The 19,950-nt window shown below is 40.1% G+C and overlaps 1 protein-coding gene across 2 annotated transcripts in view; it reads left to right on the top strand.

Moving 5' to 3' along the window:
* Nucleotides 1–19,950, top strand: part of Diaph1 (diaphanous related formin 1) — a 96,958-nt gene that overhangs the window by 61,273 nt on the left and 15,735 nt on the right. For both annotated transcript variants that reach the window (XM_028777888.1, XM_028777887.1), the window contains one exon: nt 18,750–18,848. In XM_028777888.1, the coding sequence (XP_028633721.1) occupies nt 18,750–18,848 (99 nt within the window). The remainder of the gene's footprint in view (nt 1–18,749; nt 18,849–19,950) is intronic.

The following is a 19,950-nucleotide window of genomic DNA, read 5'->3' as shown; positions in this document are numbered from 1 at the left end:
CTCTCTCTCTCTCTCTCTCTCTCTCTCTCTCTCTCTCTCTCTCTCTGTGTGTGTGTGTGTGTGTGTGTGTGTGTGTGTGTGTGTGTGTGTGCGCGCGCGCGTGCACGCGCGCACTGTTTTTTTGTGTTGGTCTTTGGGAAGAAAATTCCCCCCCTCCCTTTGCCAAGCTGATACCATTCAGTGGGAAGTGTGATTATTGTGGGCATCCATCCTTACCATAAAGTAGGGCTGGGATCCACAAGTCTTGGCAAGGCTTTATGTTAATACTTGTGTACTCAGGTGATGCTCCATTTTGTTGCAGTGCTTGGAAGGTGACAGGCTTATGGAAGTGTCCTGTGGGTTCTTCTGCATTGTGACTGTTTACTGCTGGTTGTCAAATTCTTTTTCAAGTCAGTGTCAAAGCAAAATCAAAACTAGCTATGTTCTGGATGTAAGCATGCGAATGATATGTAATGCCAAGAACCATGTCTTTCTCACAGCATCCTGAAGGATAACAGTTTTAGAATTTTACATAGTGATATCATTCTATAAAGCAAACTATTTTTGTCTATGTTCCCTTGTAGTTGTAGTCTTTGCCTGTGATGAATATGTAACATGTTTGGTGAGGTGTGGGTATATCTTGGTTGAAATGTCCAAATCATGTGTATTGGTGAATAACTTTTTGTTTGTTTTGTTTTTTGAGACATGATTTTTCTGTGTAGCCCTTGCTATCCTGAACTAACTTTGTTGTAGACCAGGCTGGCTTTCAACTGCTGAAATTAAAGGCATATGCCAATACACCTGGCCAGTCAGTAAATTTTTAAAACTGAAATTTAAATTTATGTAACCAACTCCTAGATGAAGAACTAGAACATCACCAAGACCTCTGTGCCCCAACACTCCCTTCCATTGACAGCTGGTCGCCCACCCACAGCACTCACTCCTCACAGCACTCACTCTCCTCACTTCTGACATCATGCTCCTTTTAAAGGCTCTTCCTGTTCCTTCCCTCTGACAGTAGATAGTGTCTTCTGAATCAGCTCACCACCATTTTGAAAGAGCAGATAACTAACTACAATTCAGTAGTGCCTGCACAAAGGCTGCTTGATTATACTATTTGTCCCATAGTTCTCAAGTCTATCTGTAAATAATCCAGTCATAACCTTCGCCCTTACTCTCTACCTTAACTTTGTAGGTCTTGCTACAACCATTGTCTGTTGTGCACTGATACTTTAAATAATGAGTGAGGTTGTTGCTCATGTTACTACCAGTCTTCCCTCTCCTTCCTTCAGATGACCCTTTGGTTCTTTTAATGCTTACTTTCTTGCTATTAAATATAACAAAACCACAAACAACTACACACACATCCCGCAATTCCACTGAACACTTCAAGTACATTGAGTCATTACACTTACAAATAAGACAGTTGCCACATTTTGAGTAGAGTTCATTTGTTTAATAAATAATTCTTGCCACTTTCATGGAAATTACTGTCTATCATATTTCAAATTATTTTGCATCCAACAAGACTACAGAGAGAAGATCTAAATTATATTCTTTTTAATTCTGCTTCAAATGACTTCATTCTTTGTAACAAGCATGATAGCGTGTATTTAAGTAATTGTCTCAAACTCCTATGGATGTCCATTACTACACATACATACATACATAATTCAATATATACAATTGCATGTATGCAATTATATGTGTAAATATGTTTATATATATAATTTGAATCTCATCACAGATGAATAAGCTCAGGTTCTATTATCTCTACACATACATAAGCATTGCTAGATAATCTTTCCAGAATTTCACAATTGTCAAGAAGTGGAGAAATGTTTAAGCAATGTTCTTGACTCTAAATTGTATGGCAGTCCCTGTATTACCACACCCACAGCAATCGTTTTCCCTCTAGCTGTTTGCTTGGGATAATTTTTCTGTCAGGCAGAAAATGGGTCACTTAAGGACCTGCCATGCAGTGAAGACCATTATAAACTACAAGGCAGTTACTTTCTGGAGGCCCTTAGAACTATGATAAGCCTTCTCAGGAAAAACAGCTGTCCTGATTAAGTTTACATGTATGAGCACTGTAATTTGCCTGTTTTCCCTCTTTGTTAGCATGCATTAGTTATGTGCGTTCGTGCTTCATCATGGCGTTCCCATACATATATCGTGCATTCATAATGCTCACTCATCCTCACCCCCTCCCTCACTTCCCCCCCCCTCCCGGGCCCTCGTAGACCACCTTCTATTTTTAGGTTATGGCTTTTTTTTTTTAAAGTTTGTACTTAAGAAATACTCTACTTTTGTGTCTGGCTTATTTCGTTCAGTATGTCCTCTGGTTCCATCTACTTTCCTGAAGATGACAGGATTTCATTCTTTTGTTGGTCTGTGGTTTTCAGTTGTCCCCCCTTACTCTGCAGGCTTTCTTCTTGGCATTCATCTGCTAGAAAAGAAAGTTCTGTCTTTGGTTTGTGGAGTCCTGTCTTCTGGATTTTCTGCTTGTTTTCCATGGTGTATGTTTTATTCCCTGCATCTGCTATAAATTGTTAATTGGAGCTGAAGAGTTAATCAAATTCAGGCTCTTTTATCTGGTTAGGTTTTGCCAAGATATCTTGTTAATGGATATTGGGTTCTATAAATCCTTCTGTTCTGAAGGCACATAATATCTGATTGTCCCTTCTGTGTTGCTAGCAATTACTGGTATACATAGGATTGTATAGTAGTAGTGATGATTGCAAATAAAAGGATTCCTTATATGTTCTAAATATTAATCTGTTGTCAGTTACGTGTGTTCTAGGTTCTTTGGTTTGTGCTTGCATTGTTTTTTATTGTGTCTCTATGTAAACATATGTTTATATAAAGAGCTTGGGGTTATCAATCTTCACACTTACAGTGAATGCATAGTTTAAGAAGTCCAGGGCTTCAGGCAACCTTAAGCGTGCATCATTGCCTTGCACCCTTTTTAAGAAAAGGTCTCTCGTTCACGGTTGCTTACACTAGACTAACTGGTCTGCAAGCTTGTAGGGATTCTCCTGTCTCCACCTCTGATCTCTCATGGGAGGGCTGGGACTACAGGCATACACTAATGTGTCCGTCCCTCTTTATAAGGGTTCTGAAAAATGGAAGTCAGGTCCTCAGGTTGCTTGGACATCTCCATTGAGGTATCTCCTGCCAGCTTGCTACTCAATCAACTTTTACGAAATTTTAAGTGCTTTATATTTCTATACTATTTCAATTGCTTTTTTTTTCTGTTGTAGTTGATTCATAATTCATGCATAAATTCTTTGAGGTTTTTTTTTTTACATTAACAACCATCTTTAAGTGATAAGTATTGTTTCTTTTTCCCCCCTCCTTTATTTAATAACATCTTCAGACACTTACTGGATGCAGCTGATCATAATGACCTCTGCCTCCAATCTTGGAAGTTTTCATTGTTTACCATGAAGTGGGCTTTATGCCTTCAGCTTTAGTAGATTCCCTAGTCAAATGTGTAGAATTCCTGTCCTTTCCAAGTTTGCTTAGAGCATTGATTGTTGTGAATAGGTGTTGAATTTGATAAAATGTTTTCGTATTGTGAGGATGATCATATTTATCTCCCATAATATATGACTGTGGTGAAATGTGTTAACTAAATACATTTGAATTCCTTAAAAAAGTCTTTAGTCCCTAAAATAAAACTAGGGCTTGATTGATTTTCCTTTTCATTTTATGTGATCTAATTGAATTTGTTATGTTTTGTTTAGGAATATATTCTATTAATACTTTTATATTTGGGTATTAACGTTTTTGTCAGTTTTGCAAAAAGAATTGAGTATTTTTCTAATTTGTAGATTTTTTTCCATGAAATTAGAGGCATTTGTTATTTATTCTTTAAATATTTGAAATATAATTAGCTAGAAAAGTCACCTGGGTCAATTAAGAAATATTTTTATGTGTGTATGAGTGTTTAGCCTGTGTGTGTGTGTGTGTCTGTGTGTCTGTGTCTACACAGTGTGTGTGCAGTGCCCGTGGAGGGGGAAGTGGGTGTCAGATCCCCTGGGACTGGAGTGACATTGGGCTGTGAGCTGCTGTACGGGTGCTGGGAACTGAATCAAGGTCCTCTAGAAAAGCAGCCAGTGCTTGTACCCTTGTAACCACTTAGCTTGTCTCTTCAGCCCCAACTAAAATAAAGTTTAAGCTTTATGTCATGGTCATAGCTCAATTCTAGTTTTTCTCAGTTAAGTTTGGTTAAGTTATACTGCTTTAGAAAGTTATCTGTTTGATCAAAGTTTTTGTATATATTTTACATCAATTTTATCTTAGTACTTGAGGCATACTTAGTTCCATCTGAATTTTCAGATCTGGGGAACTAAACCCTCACACAGGCAAGACAAAAGCTCTGCAACTGAGCCGCCCATTTTAGATGTTGGTGACTTGTACCTAATTTATAGTAACCCTCTCACTGCTAAATACTGATCATCTTCACCAGAGATTATTGGATTTATTGGTCTTTTATTTGGGGGAAAAAAAGTAATTTTTGACTTGGTTAATCTCTTCAGTAAAATTCATACATTTAAATCTTTTCTTTAGTTTTTAACTTTTTAGTTTACTGTTTGAATTCTAATTTCTTTTTTAATATTTTTAATTTTTGTGAGCACATGTGCACAAAAGTACCAGAGCCCTATAGGGGCCAGAGACATTGAGTCCCCTGGATCTGAATCTCAGGTGGCTGCCCTAGAACCCTGGTCCTCTGTAAGAGCAGTCCATGCTATAACTGCTGAGCCTCCTCCCCAGCCCCGGGTGCTTCATCACTTAGCTTTAAGGCCCCTCCTCCCGTGTGTACACTAGAGACTGTAAATTATTGTTTCCGTTACTTTCTAGGTGTATCCACTAGTAGACAATGTCTTAGTCGCCAGGGCTGCAAAAGCAGAGAAGCAGGCATCAGCTGCTTAAACAAGCAGAAGTTAATTTCTCAAATTTAACTCTGAGGCTTTTCTCCTTGGTTTTCAGATGTCCACCCTCGTACCATGTTCTCATTTGTGATTTCTTTTCTTATGTGTGTGCACATTTCTCTGTGTCTCTGTGAGTCCAGATTTTGGGGTAGAAGATGTGAGGACACCAGGCAGGTTGGATTAAAGACCGTCTGAATGGCCAATTAAGATTCACAAATGCAGTCACATGCTGAGGGTTGGAGTTTAGAGTTTCTTTATGCTAATTTTAGGAGAACAGATTCAGCTCATAGCAGGAAGCAGTTCTGTCATCATTTGGTCCTGTAAGTTTTCTGATTTCCAGTGCTGTTTCTTTTCAATAGGTTATGTATGAACACTTAATTTCCACATAGAGAATGTTTTTGTTTCCTGTCGATGGTTTGGAAAAAAAAATGACTACAGATTTAATGACTTAAACAATATAATTTATATATACATATATATATTTTAAAAGGCCCCCCAAAATATAATTATCTTTCAGTTCTGGAGGCTGTAAGTTCCAAAGTCAAGGTGTTGGCAGGGCTGTGTTCTGTCTGTAGAGAATGTTTCCTTGGCTTTCCCATCAATCTGTGTTCTCTGAGGGCTAATGTTAATCCCAAAGATGTGAGAGGACTGCCAACCCAAATCATCATGGCCAGATTAAATAAAGCAAGCCTTTTTATTCATTTACATGGGGTGCCTTCCCCTAAGGTGAGGTTCAAGAGGTCAGCATTAGATGTGAGGAAGACAAGGTTTTTATAGTTCAGGGGGAGGAGGTTTCCAAACAGGGGAATTTGGTGGACAAAATTGGTGGAGTCACAGGAGCAGAGCACCAAGCATAAAAACTTAGTCCTGATGACCTCCTGAAACAATACCATGGTTTCAAAGTGGGCATAACAACAGGTAGTTGTAACAAGGCCTTCCTTCATAGGTGGTCAGATAACCTTTTAAAACAAAGGTAGATTTACAAGATGGTTATAAACAACTTTTTGAAACAAAGACATAATTGCTGTCCTGAAATAGGCAGAATAGAACCATTTATAGTCAAGGTTACAGGTGGGGCGTAGCCTAATCCTTGAGAAACAGGATTAAGCATAAAGAGGAATGAGCCTAAGCTTTACTTTTAAGGTGGCTTTTAAGCATAAGACGAGGCAGGCTGGTTCTCCATTCCTTCTTCCCTCTTGAAAGACACATCAAAGAATCTTCGTCTCACACACCTCTGCTCTGCCCCTCTAACTCTTCACATCTCTAACTCTTGCCCTTCTGACTTCCTCGTACCCTTTTGATACATTAAACTACTTGGATAATGCAAAATATACTCTCAAATTTTTATTATTCATGCCTGCACAGTCCATTTTGCTACATATGCTTTTTATTCATAGCTTCCAGGGATCTAAATCTGAGGATATCTTGCTAATAGAATGGTGGTTGGTACTCTTGTGATTTTGATCTTGAATTGGTAGCTTTCTTTATGTCTTACAGTGTTATATGCATTATAAATTTGCTGTGTGTGCTCAATTCCTTCCAGTAAGTTCCAGGCCAGCCTAGCCTATAGAAGGAAACTGTAAGAAGGCCAGCATAGGGTGGGGGTGAGTAGATCTTGAGCAGAAAGCAAAGAAAAGGGACAGTCCTGGGCTTTTATTATGGTTAGAGGTGCAGCCAGGATGGGGGTTCTTGTACATAGACAAACCTAGCATAGTTTTGCTTTTTTTTGTGCCAAAGGAGGAAATGTTGGTTGTCACCTTTTCTATGATGTATAACTTGGAATGGAAAGAGCGAGATGGAGCTTTATAGGAGTCCACAGCCAAAAATGGACTCAGCCTTGATTTAAATTACCTTGGCCTAACAGCGTGGATTTGTCTGATGTGTCCTTCTGGTTAGATTGAGGTTATATGCATTTGGTGTTTATGATTATGATCAAAAGTACATTGCTAGGTACATACAAATCCAAAGTCTTACATCTTAATGAACTATATCATTAAAGAGTTTATATCTCTTCTACTCTGATTTTTTTTTAATCTTTGTTTAATGTCAGTGCAAATTCAGCAACTTCCTTTTAGTTAGAATTTGTCTGCTATAAACCTTATAAAACTTTCTTATTCCTTTGACTTTAGCCTTTCTGTGTATTTAACTTGTATGATTTTCTTTTTAAATCGAGAGAGGGAGAGAGTGTGTACGCTTGTGTTTGAATGCTATAGCATATGTATGTAGCAGCTAAGGGAGCAGCCTTGGGTGTTGGCCCTTACCTTCTACCTTGTTTGAGCCAGGGTCTCTTATTATTCAACACTGTTTATGCCAGTCTGGCTGGCCTGCAGACTTCAAGGATTCTCCTGTCCCCATCTCCCAGCTTGCTGTAGAGAACTGGGATTACAGACCTTGATACCACGTCTGACTTTACATGGGTTCCAGGACCCCCCTCAGGTCCTCACAACACATGTCACGTGCTTCATCCACTCAGCCAACTCACTGGCCCGAAGTAGATTTTTTTCTTCTTATAAGCAAGCCCAACTGACAATCTCGATTTTTATTCATTGAATATGTATTATGTGCCAGGCATTTGACACTAAACCTCAACAGAGTATATATCAAAATCTTGTAGTCTTTGGGAGGAGCCAAGACTGTTGTAGTGTTGGGAGGGTTTGCTCCATTGATGGCCATGTCTGATGCTGCTCTGCTGGTGGTTTGACAGGGTCCCCATGCAGCCGTAGTAGACATGGAATGTAGATACAGTTGAATTTTGGGTTTTTTTTGGGGGGGGTGGTTGTAGATTCAAGATAGGGTTTTTCTGTATAGCCCTGGCTGTCCTGGAACTCACTCTGCTGACCAAGCTGACCTCAAACTCAGATCCCCCTGCCTCTGTGTTGGGATTAAAGGCATGCACCACCACTGCCCAGCAATACCATTGATCTGTTTCTATCTAACATACTTACTTGAAATATCTGGGCATAAATCCAATATCATGTTTTTGTTTTCTATGTGTTCTATTGTTCTGTGTCAAGTGTTGATTTCATCCTATTTAAAATATTTTCTAGTATCCTACCTGGCTCTAGAGTTACTTCATTTTTGTTCAATGTTCAAATAGTTCAGAACTTTCTAGTTACCTTTTAACTGAATTCTGGGGTCAGGCAACATACTTGGAATGATTGCTATGACTGCTATCCTTTGAAATTTGTTCAGGCTTAATATTCACCCAGTACATGGCAAATTTTGTGCTATATGCTATTTACACACAGAATATGCATTTTGTCATTTTTGATGTTTTATATCACTCGAATCAGGTTTATTAAATGTGTTTCTATTTTGTCTGATTTTTGGGGGGGGATTATTTGTATACTGGCTAGTTATATGTCAACCTGATACAATCTCTGAGAGGAGGGAGCCTTAATTGAGAAAATGCCACTATAAGATCTGGCTGTAAGGCATTTTTCTTAATTAGTGATCAGTTAGGACCCAGCCCTAGTAGGGCCACCCCTGGGCTGTAGTCCTGACTTCTATAAGAATGAAGGGGGGAGCAAGCCAGTAAGCAGCACCCCTCCATGGCCTCTGCATCATCAGCTCCTGCCTCCAGGTTCTTGCCTTGCTTGAGTTCCTGCCCTCACTGCTTTTGATGATTAACTGTTAACTTGGAAATGTGAGTGAATTAAACCTTTTTCTCCCCAATCTGCTTTTGGTCATGGTGTCTCATCACACAGTAGTAACTCTAAGACTGTTTTAAAGCCCCGGCTGGCTTTGGTCTCAGAATTGAGTGCTCAAATTGCAGGCATGTGCCAGCATTTTCAAATGGCTGCTTGTTTTGATTGGTACTATTTAAAGGATGTTAATTTTTCCACTCTCTTTAATTCATCTGATTGTTCTGTTGGAACTTATGGGATTCTTCTTAACCCTCAGGGTATAAATTGCCTGATGCTCTGATTAAAGTTGGCCATTGCATGAGTCTTTAGTCAGTCTCATTTTTATACTCCGTTCTCTGAGGCCCCACTGTCTCTTGCAGTAAACAGTTTTTTTTAAAATATTTTGAACTAAATTGTTTAATACATTTAATTTAGAGTTATTCTGTCTTCCTTATGGCTTTGTCCTTTATCACTATAAACTGAGTCTGATCACAGTAGTTAGAGCCATCGTCTCTGTCTGACAGTAGTGTAGCTGCTGCAGCTTTCCTTTGGCCTGGTATTTCTTATAATTGGCTTAACTTCTGCAACTGTTTTACCCTTGGTATGTATTCTTGTCTTTAAAATGTGTCTGTTTTAAGAAGTGCATACTTTGTATGTTTGGCAAATCTTTTGGAGTTGGTCTGTTCCATGTCATTACTTTCTGATTTTTGCATTTCATGTCCTTTTTTTAAATTTTTGTCTTCTTATGGATTATTTTAAATTTTAATTATTTTCTATTTTTCTTATATTTTTGCTATCCTTCTAGTGGATAGCTAAGACTACATGCACATTTACTATACTCTATCTAATGAACATGATAAAGTTTGCCATTTTTTTGAGATGGTATTTGTCCTACTTGCTTTCTGTTGCTATGATAAATACCATGACCAAAAGCAACTTAGGGAGTTCATTTTATGATTCAACCCATCAGGAAGGGAAGTCAAGGCAAGGGCTGAAGCAAAGACAACATACATGGAAGAATACTGCTTACTGGCTCCTGTCAATGGCCTGCTCAGCTTGCTCTGCCATCCAGGACCACAGCCCAGTGTTGTCACTGTCTGATGTGGGCTGGGCCCTCTCACATCAATCATCAATCAAGAAAATGTTCCCACAGAGTTACCTGCAGACACTGTCTGGGGCTGATCTCTCAATTAAGGTTCCTTTTCCCCAAATAACTCTAGATTTATGTCAGGTTGGCAGAAATTAACCCACACAATTGACCCCTGTTGTGTTTTATAAAAAAGAGGATCAAGGATATGTTTGTTAGAAGCAAGGTGTGGTGCAGGAGTGGGAGGATGCCTCTGCGGGCCCGTACTGAGGCATTCTTTCCCGAGGTACCAGCCATACAACGGATATAGTATGAATTAGAGTTTATTTAGGGTATGCGGAGGGGAGTTGGGAGAGAGAGAGGGAGGAGGAAGAGGAGAAGAGGCCAGGCCAGCTAAGAACATGTAGAGAGAGGGGGGAGAGGGAGAGGGAGAGAAGGGGCAGAGAGTAAGAGAGGAGCTGGGGAGAGGGGGGGAAACAGCTCTTTTATAGTGAGTCAGGCATACCTGGCCCTTGCCAGGTAACTGTGGGGCAGAGCCTAGAAGGAATGCTAACACCTCCATTTTGGTTTAATTAAAAAAAAAGGAAAAACTAGAAAGAGGAGATGGTGAAGCAGGAATAAGATCATGATCTTTAGCTACTTCCTAATAACTTTGGAATGATGTTTCTCTGGGAAACCTAAGAATATGGGGATAGGGAATTAGTCTAATCTTAGGAGAGTTGGCTGTTTTCTTGCTGTCCAGGGTCTGTGGAACATCTGTGAGTAGGAAGGAGCAGATCCAGTAGAAGCATCTGTGTCTGTGTGAGTACATTGGAGCATCTGTGGATTGCTTCTCCGGAGCTGTCCTGGATATAGATTTTGAGTAAACACCTGGACTTGGCAGGATGCGCGCGTGCGCACACACACACACATACACACACACACACACATTAGAGATAAAGAATAAAGTTAAGTACATTTGGGAGAAAAAGAATTTTCTTAGGTATATATTTGAAACCCTTAGGTCTTGGTGGTTGGGGGCGAGGGGAGTCCCAATCCCAGGGCACAGGAGAGGAGAGGAATCCCACTCTCTGGAATAGGTGGCAAGTGGGAACTTAGGCTATTGATTGGCAGGTGTACTTATCTGGATGGAGTCTATTTGGTCCATGAGAGGTAGATCTGAATGGGTTTCCTGTAGCTTATAAGTTTACAAAAGAGGTAAATTTGTTAGCAACATGAACATTTTTTAAGGTGAGCTTAGGAAGACCAAAAAACAAAAAAAACTTTTCGTGGAGCAGAAGGAGCAAGCAGGGCTTTTTTCTTCTGTCTAGGAGACTGAATAGCATAATGAAACACATTTGTAAGTTTATATTTAAAAGACAAAGGAAACTGAAAACCTTGACCTAGTAAATAGGATAGTTGATCATAAAGATTTAGCAGGAGAAACACCTTAAGTCTACAGTTAAAAGTCAACAAAAGGAAACTTATATTGAGTATGATACCTGGTAGTGTGGATTTAGCAGGAGAAACACTTTAAGTTCATAGTTAAAAGACAACCAAAGGAAACTGAACTTGTGATTATAAAAGTGGATCATATAGTGGAATGTTTTATTAGGGTTAGGCTAATTTATAAGAACTCTTGGTTCATGTTAGGACAATTTGCATTGCATAGCAAGGAGAGGAAATAGGAAGCATTTAGTCACTGAAACTGAGTCTAGATAAGGAAGTAACAGAAGGTTATCTGTGAAAGCTTACATAGGAACTTGTGTATCTTTTATCGTGATGTCTGTGTACAAGGCAAACCTGTCTGATATGATAAGAGACCTGGCAGTCTTAACTGGTGAACAAATTGACTAGTGAGCTAATAAGGTGGTGGATTACCTTAGGTAAGGAGCTGGAGGTCTGTTTTCTAGCTGTCAAGCTTAGTTGTCATTGTAGTCAGAAATCTGGGAAGGATACATTATAATCTAAATGTCATGTATTAATTAAAATAACAGAGGTTGGGTCCATGCCCTGAGTAATAGACAGCAGGAGAATGGTTTACCTAGGCTCAGCCTAGGATTTTTTTCAGGAGAGAAGCCTAGAGAGAAAACTGTCTCGAGGTGGGAGAGGTAGCTCACCCAAGAGTAGAGGTCCTAGAACAGAGTCAGTGAGACAGCCAGTTATGACTGTGAATACCTCCATCCTCAAGGACACCACAAGGTGGCTGGGAGCTCAACAGCCCTCCCTTGGGACCACGGGACTTTTACACTGACCTGTCGGGGGTCATTTACCATTTCACCTATTTTTGGGTGGATAGGTCTAGCATGGAAGGAATTCCTTGTGGCCATGGGAGATGTGAACCTGGGAGTTTGTGAACCTGTGTTATGGCAGCAATGTTATGTCTTATATAAAAAAAAAAGAGGGCCAAGCATAAGTTTGTAGAAGGGAGGTATGGTGTGTGTAGAGGGTGCCTTTGCGGGCCCATGCTGAGGCATCTCTTCCTCCTGAGGTACCAGCCAGACAACAGATATCGTATGGATTAGAGTTTATTTAGGGCATGGGGGGGGGAGGAAGAAGATGAGGAGGGGTGAGGGGGAGTTGGAGTGAGAGGAGAGGCCAGCCAGGAACATGTGGAGAGTGGTTGGGGTGGGGAGAGAGGGAGAAGGAGCAGAGAGTAAGAGGATAAGAAAGTGAAGAGGGAGCAAATAGCCCCTTTTATAGTGAGTCAGGCATACTTGACTGTTGCCAGGTAACTGTGGGGTGGAGCCTAGAAGGAATGCTAACAACCCTTTCTCAACTTGACACACAAACACATCACTATTCAACCATAACTGTTCCTTCTTGTTTATTCCCAAGATGGCACCTTAGTATCATAGTGGACAGTCCAACTTTTAAAAGTCCCACAGTTGTATAAAAACTTCAGCTATTTAAAAATTAAGTTATTTTTAGAAATCCCGAGTTTCTTAATTATGGGTTCCTATAAAGTAAATGTATATGCTTATTTTAAAGGGGTCAGTTACAGTCATATCAGAGCAAAGCCAAAATTCAACAATGTAAATAGCTCAGTGTCTGACACCTGGAGCTCACTCTTGATCTTCTGGCTTTGAAAAGGCTCATCTCTCCAGCTCTGCATCCACAGCACACAAAGCTTGTCTTGTAGGCTCATGATGGCTCCACTCCATACCTGCTGCTGGCCTTGGTGGTATTACCCCACAGTCCTGCATCTCAAATCCTGGGTCTCCACTGCCACTGAGGCTGCATCTTCACCAGTGACCTCTCCTGGCTTCTCTCAGTGCGAGCCTCGGCTGCTTTCCAGACCAGCCCCATTTAAGAGAGTCTTACACTTGCCAAGCTCAGCTGATAGTTTGATGCAGCATTGATCACCTCTGGACCGCAGCTTCTGTGTGCTGACCCTGAGGAAATCCTTCCTGGATTTCACCTCAGTTATTCTGGAGTCTTAATCAAAGAATCAAATCAAAGATGATTTTTTAGCCCTGGCTAACCGGCACCCATTATCCCAGTAAAATAAAGAAAAGTTTTACCTCTGTGGTGCTGGTTTCTTGTTAATTGCAGTTGATTCTTCAGCCTCCAAAAAGCCAAACTCCACAGATTCTTGATATAAAATAGCACAGGAATGACCCCTGTAGAGTCTTGAGGAACTTCCAAACTTCCCTCAAAACTTTACAAGTCAGGTCTCCATAATCTGTATTTCTGTCATTAATCAATGGATTTTCTAGCCCATAGCTCCAAAGTCCTTCCATTGCCCTCTTAAAAACAGCATGGTCAAACCCTAACTAGGACAGTTACTTCCTATTGCCAAAATAAAATATTGACCAAAACCAACACAAGGAAGAAAGGGTTTATTTCATGTTACAGCTTACAGTCTATCATGAAGGAGAAGCCCAGGCAGGAACTCAAGGCAAGAACTGCAGCAGAGACCACAGAGGAGCACTGCTTTTAACTGCTCTCTATAGCTTGCTCAGCCTGCTTTCTTGTACTACCCAGGACCACTTGCCTGTACAAGTCCACAGTGGGCTGGGCCCTCTGACATCAGTAATGAAGAAAATGCCCCCACAGACTTTCCTGCAGGCAATCTGATGAGATGATCCCTCAGTTAAGGTTTCCTTCTTTCACTTGAGTTCAGTTGACAGAAACGAACCAACACAACACTAGAACTTGGTGTTAACTATCAACTTCATGCTTTCCTTCTGAGGTTTTTTCCTACTACCCCAATTTTCTCATATATTACCATAGGTTTTTTTCTCCATGTTTAAATTTTTATTTATTTTATTTTAAGAAAGAATCTCAAATATTTTGTTCTTCCTGGCCTTGAGCTCTCATTGTAGTCCTCCTGTCTCAACCCCCAAATGGTGGGAAGATAGGTGTGTGTTAGTTTAGTTTATTTTGCTGTGTTAAACAGCATGACCACAGAGCACCTTGGGGAGGAAAGGGCTTATTTTATCCTACAGTCTTTTATGAAGGGAATTCAGGACAGGTTCTCAGGGCAGGAAACTGGAGGCACAACCTGAAGCAGAGACCATAGAGGGGCACTGCTACTGGCTTGCTCCTTGTGGCTTGCTATCCATAGCTTGCTCAGCCTGTTTTCTTGTACAACACAGGACCACCTACCCAGAGATAGTACCACCCAGTGAGCCAGACACATCGACTGTTAATCAAGAACGTGCTCTGCAGATTTGACTATAGGTGATCTGATAAAGGCATTTTCCTCTCTCAAGTTTGTGTCAAGTTGACAAAATCTAACCAGCATGGAAGTAAGCCTCCACCAGGAATTACAATATAGTATGGCTGTAAATCCTTGCTCCCTTATCTGGGTCATATTGTATATGCTAACTGGATGTTTTCCCTTTGAATTTGGGTAGTGTCCATGTTTTGGCATGCCATCAGATATTGTACATAAAAAATTGTAGCAACTCCAAATGATGTTAACACTGTTTGGAAAAGATCTTACGGTATTCTCTAGGATGAGGGGGGACTACCTTAAGGCAGTCAGGGTTGAGCTGTGACAGGACTTGTGCCTTGTGTGCCCCTGGTTTTCCATTTCTAGGTTCACATTCTTTGCTCAAGATGAATCCTTTTGAATTCCCCGCTTACTGAGGAAAGCTACACTGTAATCCTTTCTTTGGGTAGAATGGGTCATTCCTTCCCCACAGAGCCATAGGTTTGTTTTGAAGCAGTACTCCAGTATGTAGTTCACGTCGCCGATCAGATCACCACTTCTTAGCAACTAACTGTTCCATGTGTTCACGGTGCTTTTCTGAGTATTACACCAGCGTTTTTAGATAATTTATTTGATTGTTTTCATTATATTGAAATGTTTTTAATGTCATAGGATTAAACCAAACTATCTTTTGTTTTAAACACTGAGTATGTGATGAAGTGCATGTGTACCATGGCACACATGTGGAGACCAGAGAAGAGCCTGTGAGAATCGATTCTTTCTCTTTCACTGTGTGGGTTTGATCAAGTGTCTTTACCTGCAGAGCCATCTCACCAGCCACAGGCTCTCTTATACCATCTTAATTTCTTGTTATTATTAGAAAGTTTTTAAAATAATTATTTAGTTTTGAGATTATAATATAATTACATCATTACCCTTCTCTTTTGACTCTTTCGTGTACCTGCCTTGATCTCCCTCAAATAAATGGCCTCTTTAATTGTCGAAGTGGAGAGCTAGTTGTTCCAGCACTGTGGATTAGATCAGGAATTAGAAATTGTACCAGCCTATCTTATTAATAAAGTTTTATTGGATCATAGCAATCTATTCAAATAATTATTGTGGGTGGCTACCTTCATATTTTACCAGCAGAGTTGAATAGATGTGCTACCCTGAATTATTTATCATCTGCCATAGTTAGGATTTCCACTGATGTGATGAAACACCGTGACCAAACGTAACTTGGGAAGGAAAGGGCTTATTTTACCTTCCAGCTTGTAAGTCCATCACTGAGAGAAAGCTTTGAAGGAACACTGCTTGCTCCTCATGGCTTGCTTAGCCTGCTTTCTCATAGCACTCAGAACCATTAGCCCAGGGATGGCACTGTCCACAGTGAGCTGAGCTCAAGCACACCAATCACCAATCAAGAAAATGCACCACAGGCTTGACCATCTGGTGAGGGCATTTTCTTAACTGAGGTTTCCTTTTCTGAAATGACTCTAGCTTCTAGGTTGTGTCAAGTTGACATACAACTAACCAGTGTACCATTCGTACTTTAAGTGAAAGTTAATCAGTCTCTGTATTAGACTATTCTCTTTTCATTGATTCTGCGTTGATTTTAGTATTCTAACCATATGATACCTACTTAAGAATTTCTTCCATTTCTTTAGTCACTTGACATGTTCCTACAGAATCACTATTTTAGCTTTATACTACTATATTTTATTGACCTTACAACATGCTTATTTTGTAGCACTTACATGGCACATATATCAAATTACATAGATTCCTACACATAAAAGATTAGAAATATAAAATGTAACCTTTTTTATATAGTAATGGTGGTATACGTCTTTAATTCCAGCACTGAGGAGGTAGAGGCAAATGGATCTCTGAGTTTGAGGCCAGCCTGGTCTACAGAGTGAGTTTCAGGACAGCCAGGACTGTCTCAAACAAAAAGGGAGTGGGGAAGAAGAAAAGAAAACCCCTCACAGACATGCCCGGCTGCTTGGGTTTTTGTTGATTTCTGATGTAGGCAAGTTGGCAACCAGGGTTAGCTGACATAGGCTCATTCCCATAACTTCTAATGGTCTTTATTCAATGCCATCTTTTCAGTAAGCGATTCCCCAGCCACTCACCTAAGGCTTCCATCAATCTCCCTGCAATTTTTCACAACACTTACTGTCTTCTAACATAGTATCTCGTCTATTAGCAGGCTTAGTCTGTTTCACTTTATTAGAATGAAGACACAGTCTTGTCTTAGTTTTATTAATTTGTCTTATTTCCATTGTCCAACACAACCTGTCACAAGTTAGGCTCCCAGTAAGTTGTTGCTGAAGTAATGAATCTTCATGTTTAGCATTTTTACTTCTTAAATTGGAACTGCTAGGCCAAAGGGATGAATGGCATTTTCCCCTGCAGTACTGGACATTTGTGCTCTACTACTGACCTGCTTACCCAGCCCAAGGGTGACTTTTAATAGTTTTGTGTGCCTTTTGTCATATAACTTGATTATTGTTTTGATTTTATTATTTTACCATATATAATATTTTATATGTGATCTAACTATTAACGGTATAAAAAGTATAAAAATGTTATAGCCAGATATTAGTGTACATGCCTATAATCACACTATTTGGAAGGCAGAGGCAGGAAGATTGTCAAGAAGGTTTGAGGCCAGTCTGATCTACAGAGTAAGAGTTCTAGGTCAGCCAGAGTTATTTAGTGAAATCTTGTCTCAAAACATCAAAAAGGGGCATCCTCCTTCTCTTGAGCTCAGGCATCCCATTCCTCTACTCAGAAGCAATTGAATTTTTAGTTTCTTGGCTTTCAGAGCTATTTGACAGCACCAGTGCTGCCACGGTACTGAGCTCAGGCGTAGGCCTGGGGGATTAAAGGATGGACACAGACTCGGGTCATCCATTATGAGAGAATGCCAAAGCTTTTACTGAGTAGGTTCAATATATATACACCAAGCCAGGGAAGGAAAAACACAAACACAAGGAAAAACAGGAACTCAACTGGGGGGCAATGGGCTGTCAAGTGTAAATTCCCTTCCTAGGGCACCATGCTTACATCAGGATGTTTTGATCTTAGAAAAACCGCAGACTATTACTTAGTAGACAGCAGCACGTGGAAAGTCTCAGCCAGGGCATAGCAGCCCTTCCGGTCCTACACTATTTTTGTATGGGTAAAAGCTGATAGCACTTTACATTATGCTGTCATATCTGCCCAGTACAGTCTCTTTGCTACAGTATATGGTAGCATGCTACAGTTAAGTCTACCCACTGTGGACCCTTTTCCCTTTTCTATGCACTGTTCAGGCCCCTTCAAAGCCGGTCATTTTTAGTAAATTTTGCTATAGTTATCTGTTGAAGAAATAGTAATGAAATAGTTTACCTATATCCTTGAAGCTCAAAATCAAGATGAGATTTTGAAATGAGATGAGAAAATATCCACTTTTAAAGGAACATAGACTGTTAAAAATTAACATGTCATGCAGATGTTAAGAAATGTTTAGAAAATATTGAATAAGGTACAGATTACAAATAGAGTAAAAATTGTTTTTATCAAAGCAGAAAGTGAGTACATTTACTGGGGAAGACTTAGTGGAAAGGGGTGAATATATTGTTTTAATAATGAAGAGGACCGTGGCAGGAACGGAGTTGATTACACCTCTTTTTGTTCAAGTTCATCAGTGACTAAGAGATCATAGGAATTGGAGAAACTAAAAATATTTTTATAGGGAGAGACATGTTGAAGGTGAACTTTGAAAGATAATGAAGCTTTTTAGTGGGCACAAAAGGGTGAGTAAACTGTAGGAGACTCTTAGCATAGGGGTTAGAAAGCTTTATCAATCACAGAGTGTTTTTGAATGAAGTTTTATTGGAACGCAGCCATGTCACTTACTTATATACTGACATTCAGCTATATTCATGCTACAGTAGTGAAACTGAAAAATTGAGATCCTGTGGGTGGCTGGAGATATGAGTCGGCAACTAAGAGCACTGGCTGTTCCTTAAGGTAACCTGGGTTCAATTCCCAGTTCCCGTGTGACAGCTTACAACTGTCTGTAACTCCAGCTCCAGAGGATCTGACACCATTTTCTAGCCCCCAGGCATGCACACACAGGTGTGTAGGCAAAACACTGGGACACATAAAGTAAAAATAAATAATTTTTAAAAATTAAGACAGACCATATACAATACCTAAAATATTTACTTTTTGGTTCTTCACAGAGAGTTAGCTGCTCCCTGTAGGTAGATTTTGTTTAAGGAGGAAAAGCATTACTGACTCTTGAAGAAATTAAAAGGAGATATTCCTGTGGGAACATTTAGTTATTGAAGAGTGGCTAATGAGATTAGCTTTGAAGGAGTACAGTTAAAACAGAGAGAATGGGATGGCCATTTTGCCAGGACAGTTGTAATTCAGTAATACGCAAAGGTGGCTTATCCTTAATCATGTTTTTCTAATTCCCTCACTAGCCAAGAAGGATCAAGAAGGTGGAGAAGAAAAGAAATCTGTTCAAAAGAAGAAAGTAAAAGAGCTGAAAGTGCTGGATTCAAAGACAGCCCAGAATCTCTGTGAGTAGCTCTCATTACCCCAGTGGCTAACACTGTGAAGCTGTTCCTGTAGGAACTTATGTCCCTGAGTCTAAGGTCCCTCTCGTGAAACTCCTCTTGTTAAATTCCTCTTCTGTGCCAGGTGGTGCAAGGTGAGGCTCCGGCATCTCCTTGACTCCTTCAGGAGCACAGCAGGGCAACAAGTCCCCTCTTTAGGTTGAGGAAGTAGGGGAAGAGTTTAGGGGTGTGTCTAGTTTAGAACTAAGAGGAGGCAGTCTCAGGTTTTAACCTTAGAGTTCCCTTATTTGTTTTTACTGAGGGCTGGAGATGTGACTTTGTTATGGAGCTTGGCTGGCCTTGAACTGGCAGTCCTCATGCTGGGTTTGGGCACCACCATGCCTTGCAGACTTCTTTCAAAGTTCTACTTCTCCTGTGTCAGCAGGGTGTCTAGCACAGGGTTCCAGCCTCAGCCTCAGGTCACATCCTTCTGCTTTCTAATAAGGAATGAGCTGCTATTGTGGCTTCAGTTAAAACTACAATTATTTAGAGTAAGTGAGGTGAATCTTATCAGATCAGTAACCACAGTTAAGCATTTGATGCCATATTTCTTCTGTTCTGACCTGCCACCTGGACTGAGAACTGATTAGTGGAAAATTCTCAAGTTGGAGAGACTTCACATGCTCACTGTAGCAGCTCATATACTAGAGCACAGAAATTTCTCCACAAAGATGGTATAGTTACTGTCTGTTTTGTGGTCAGGATCAATGGTTTCTTACTTCTTGTTCATTTCAACTATGACAGCACCTCCTTTATACTGAGAAATACAGATATTAATTTTTTGGTCAACAAATATTTAAGAATCTGGCATGTGACAAGGTCTATTAGATATATACTCGCCATGTTTTATATAAATGAAAAAGTATATACATAAACTACTTCATCTTCACTTTCCCACGTGAGAAAACTAAAGTTCAAGTGTTATGACTTGGCCAACATCACCCAAGCAAGTACACATACCCATAGGTATAGTCAGAGTGATACAGCAAGTCAGTAAGTCAGTCTTAATATCTCTCTCTCTCTCTCTCTCTCTCTCTCTCTCTCTCTCTCTCTCTCTCTCTCTCTC

The sequence above is a fragment of the Grammomys surdaster genome, unplaced genomic scaffold, assembly GCF_004785775.1.
Source record: "Grammomys surdaster isolate TR1022 unplaced genomic scaffold, NIH_TR_1.0 317, whole genome shotgun sequence".
Taxonomy (NCBI): domain Eukaryota; kingdom Metazoa; phylum Chordata; class Mammalia; order Rodentia; family Muridae; genus Grammomys; species Grammomys surdaster.
The sequence above is the reverse complement of the archived record's forward strand: the minus strand, read 5'-3'. Positions and strand labels throughout refer to the sequence as shown.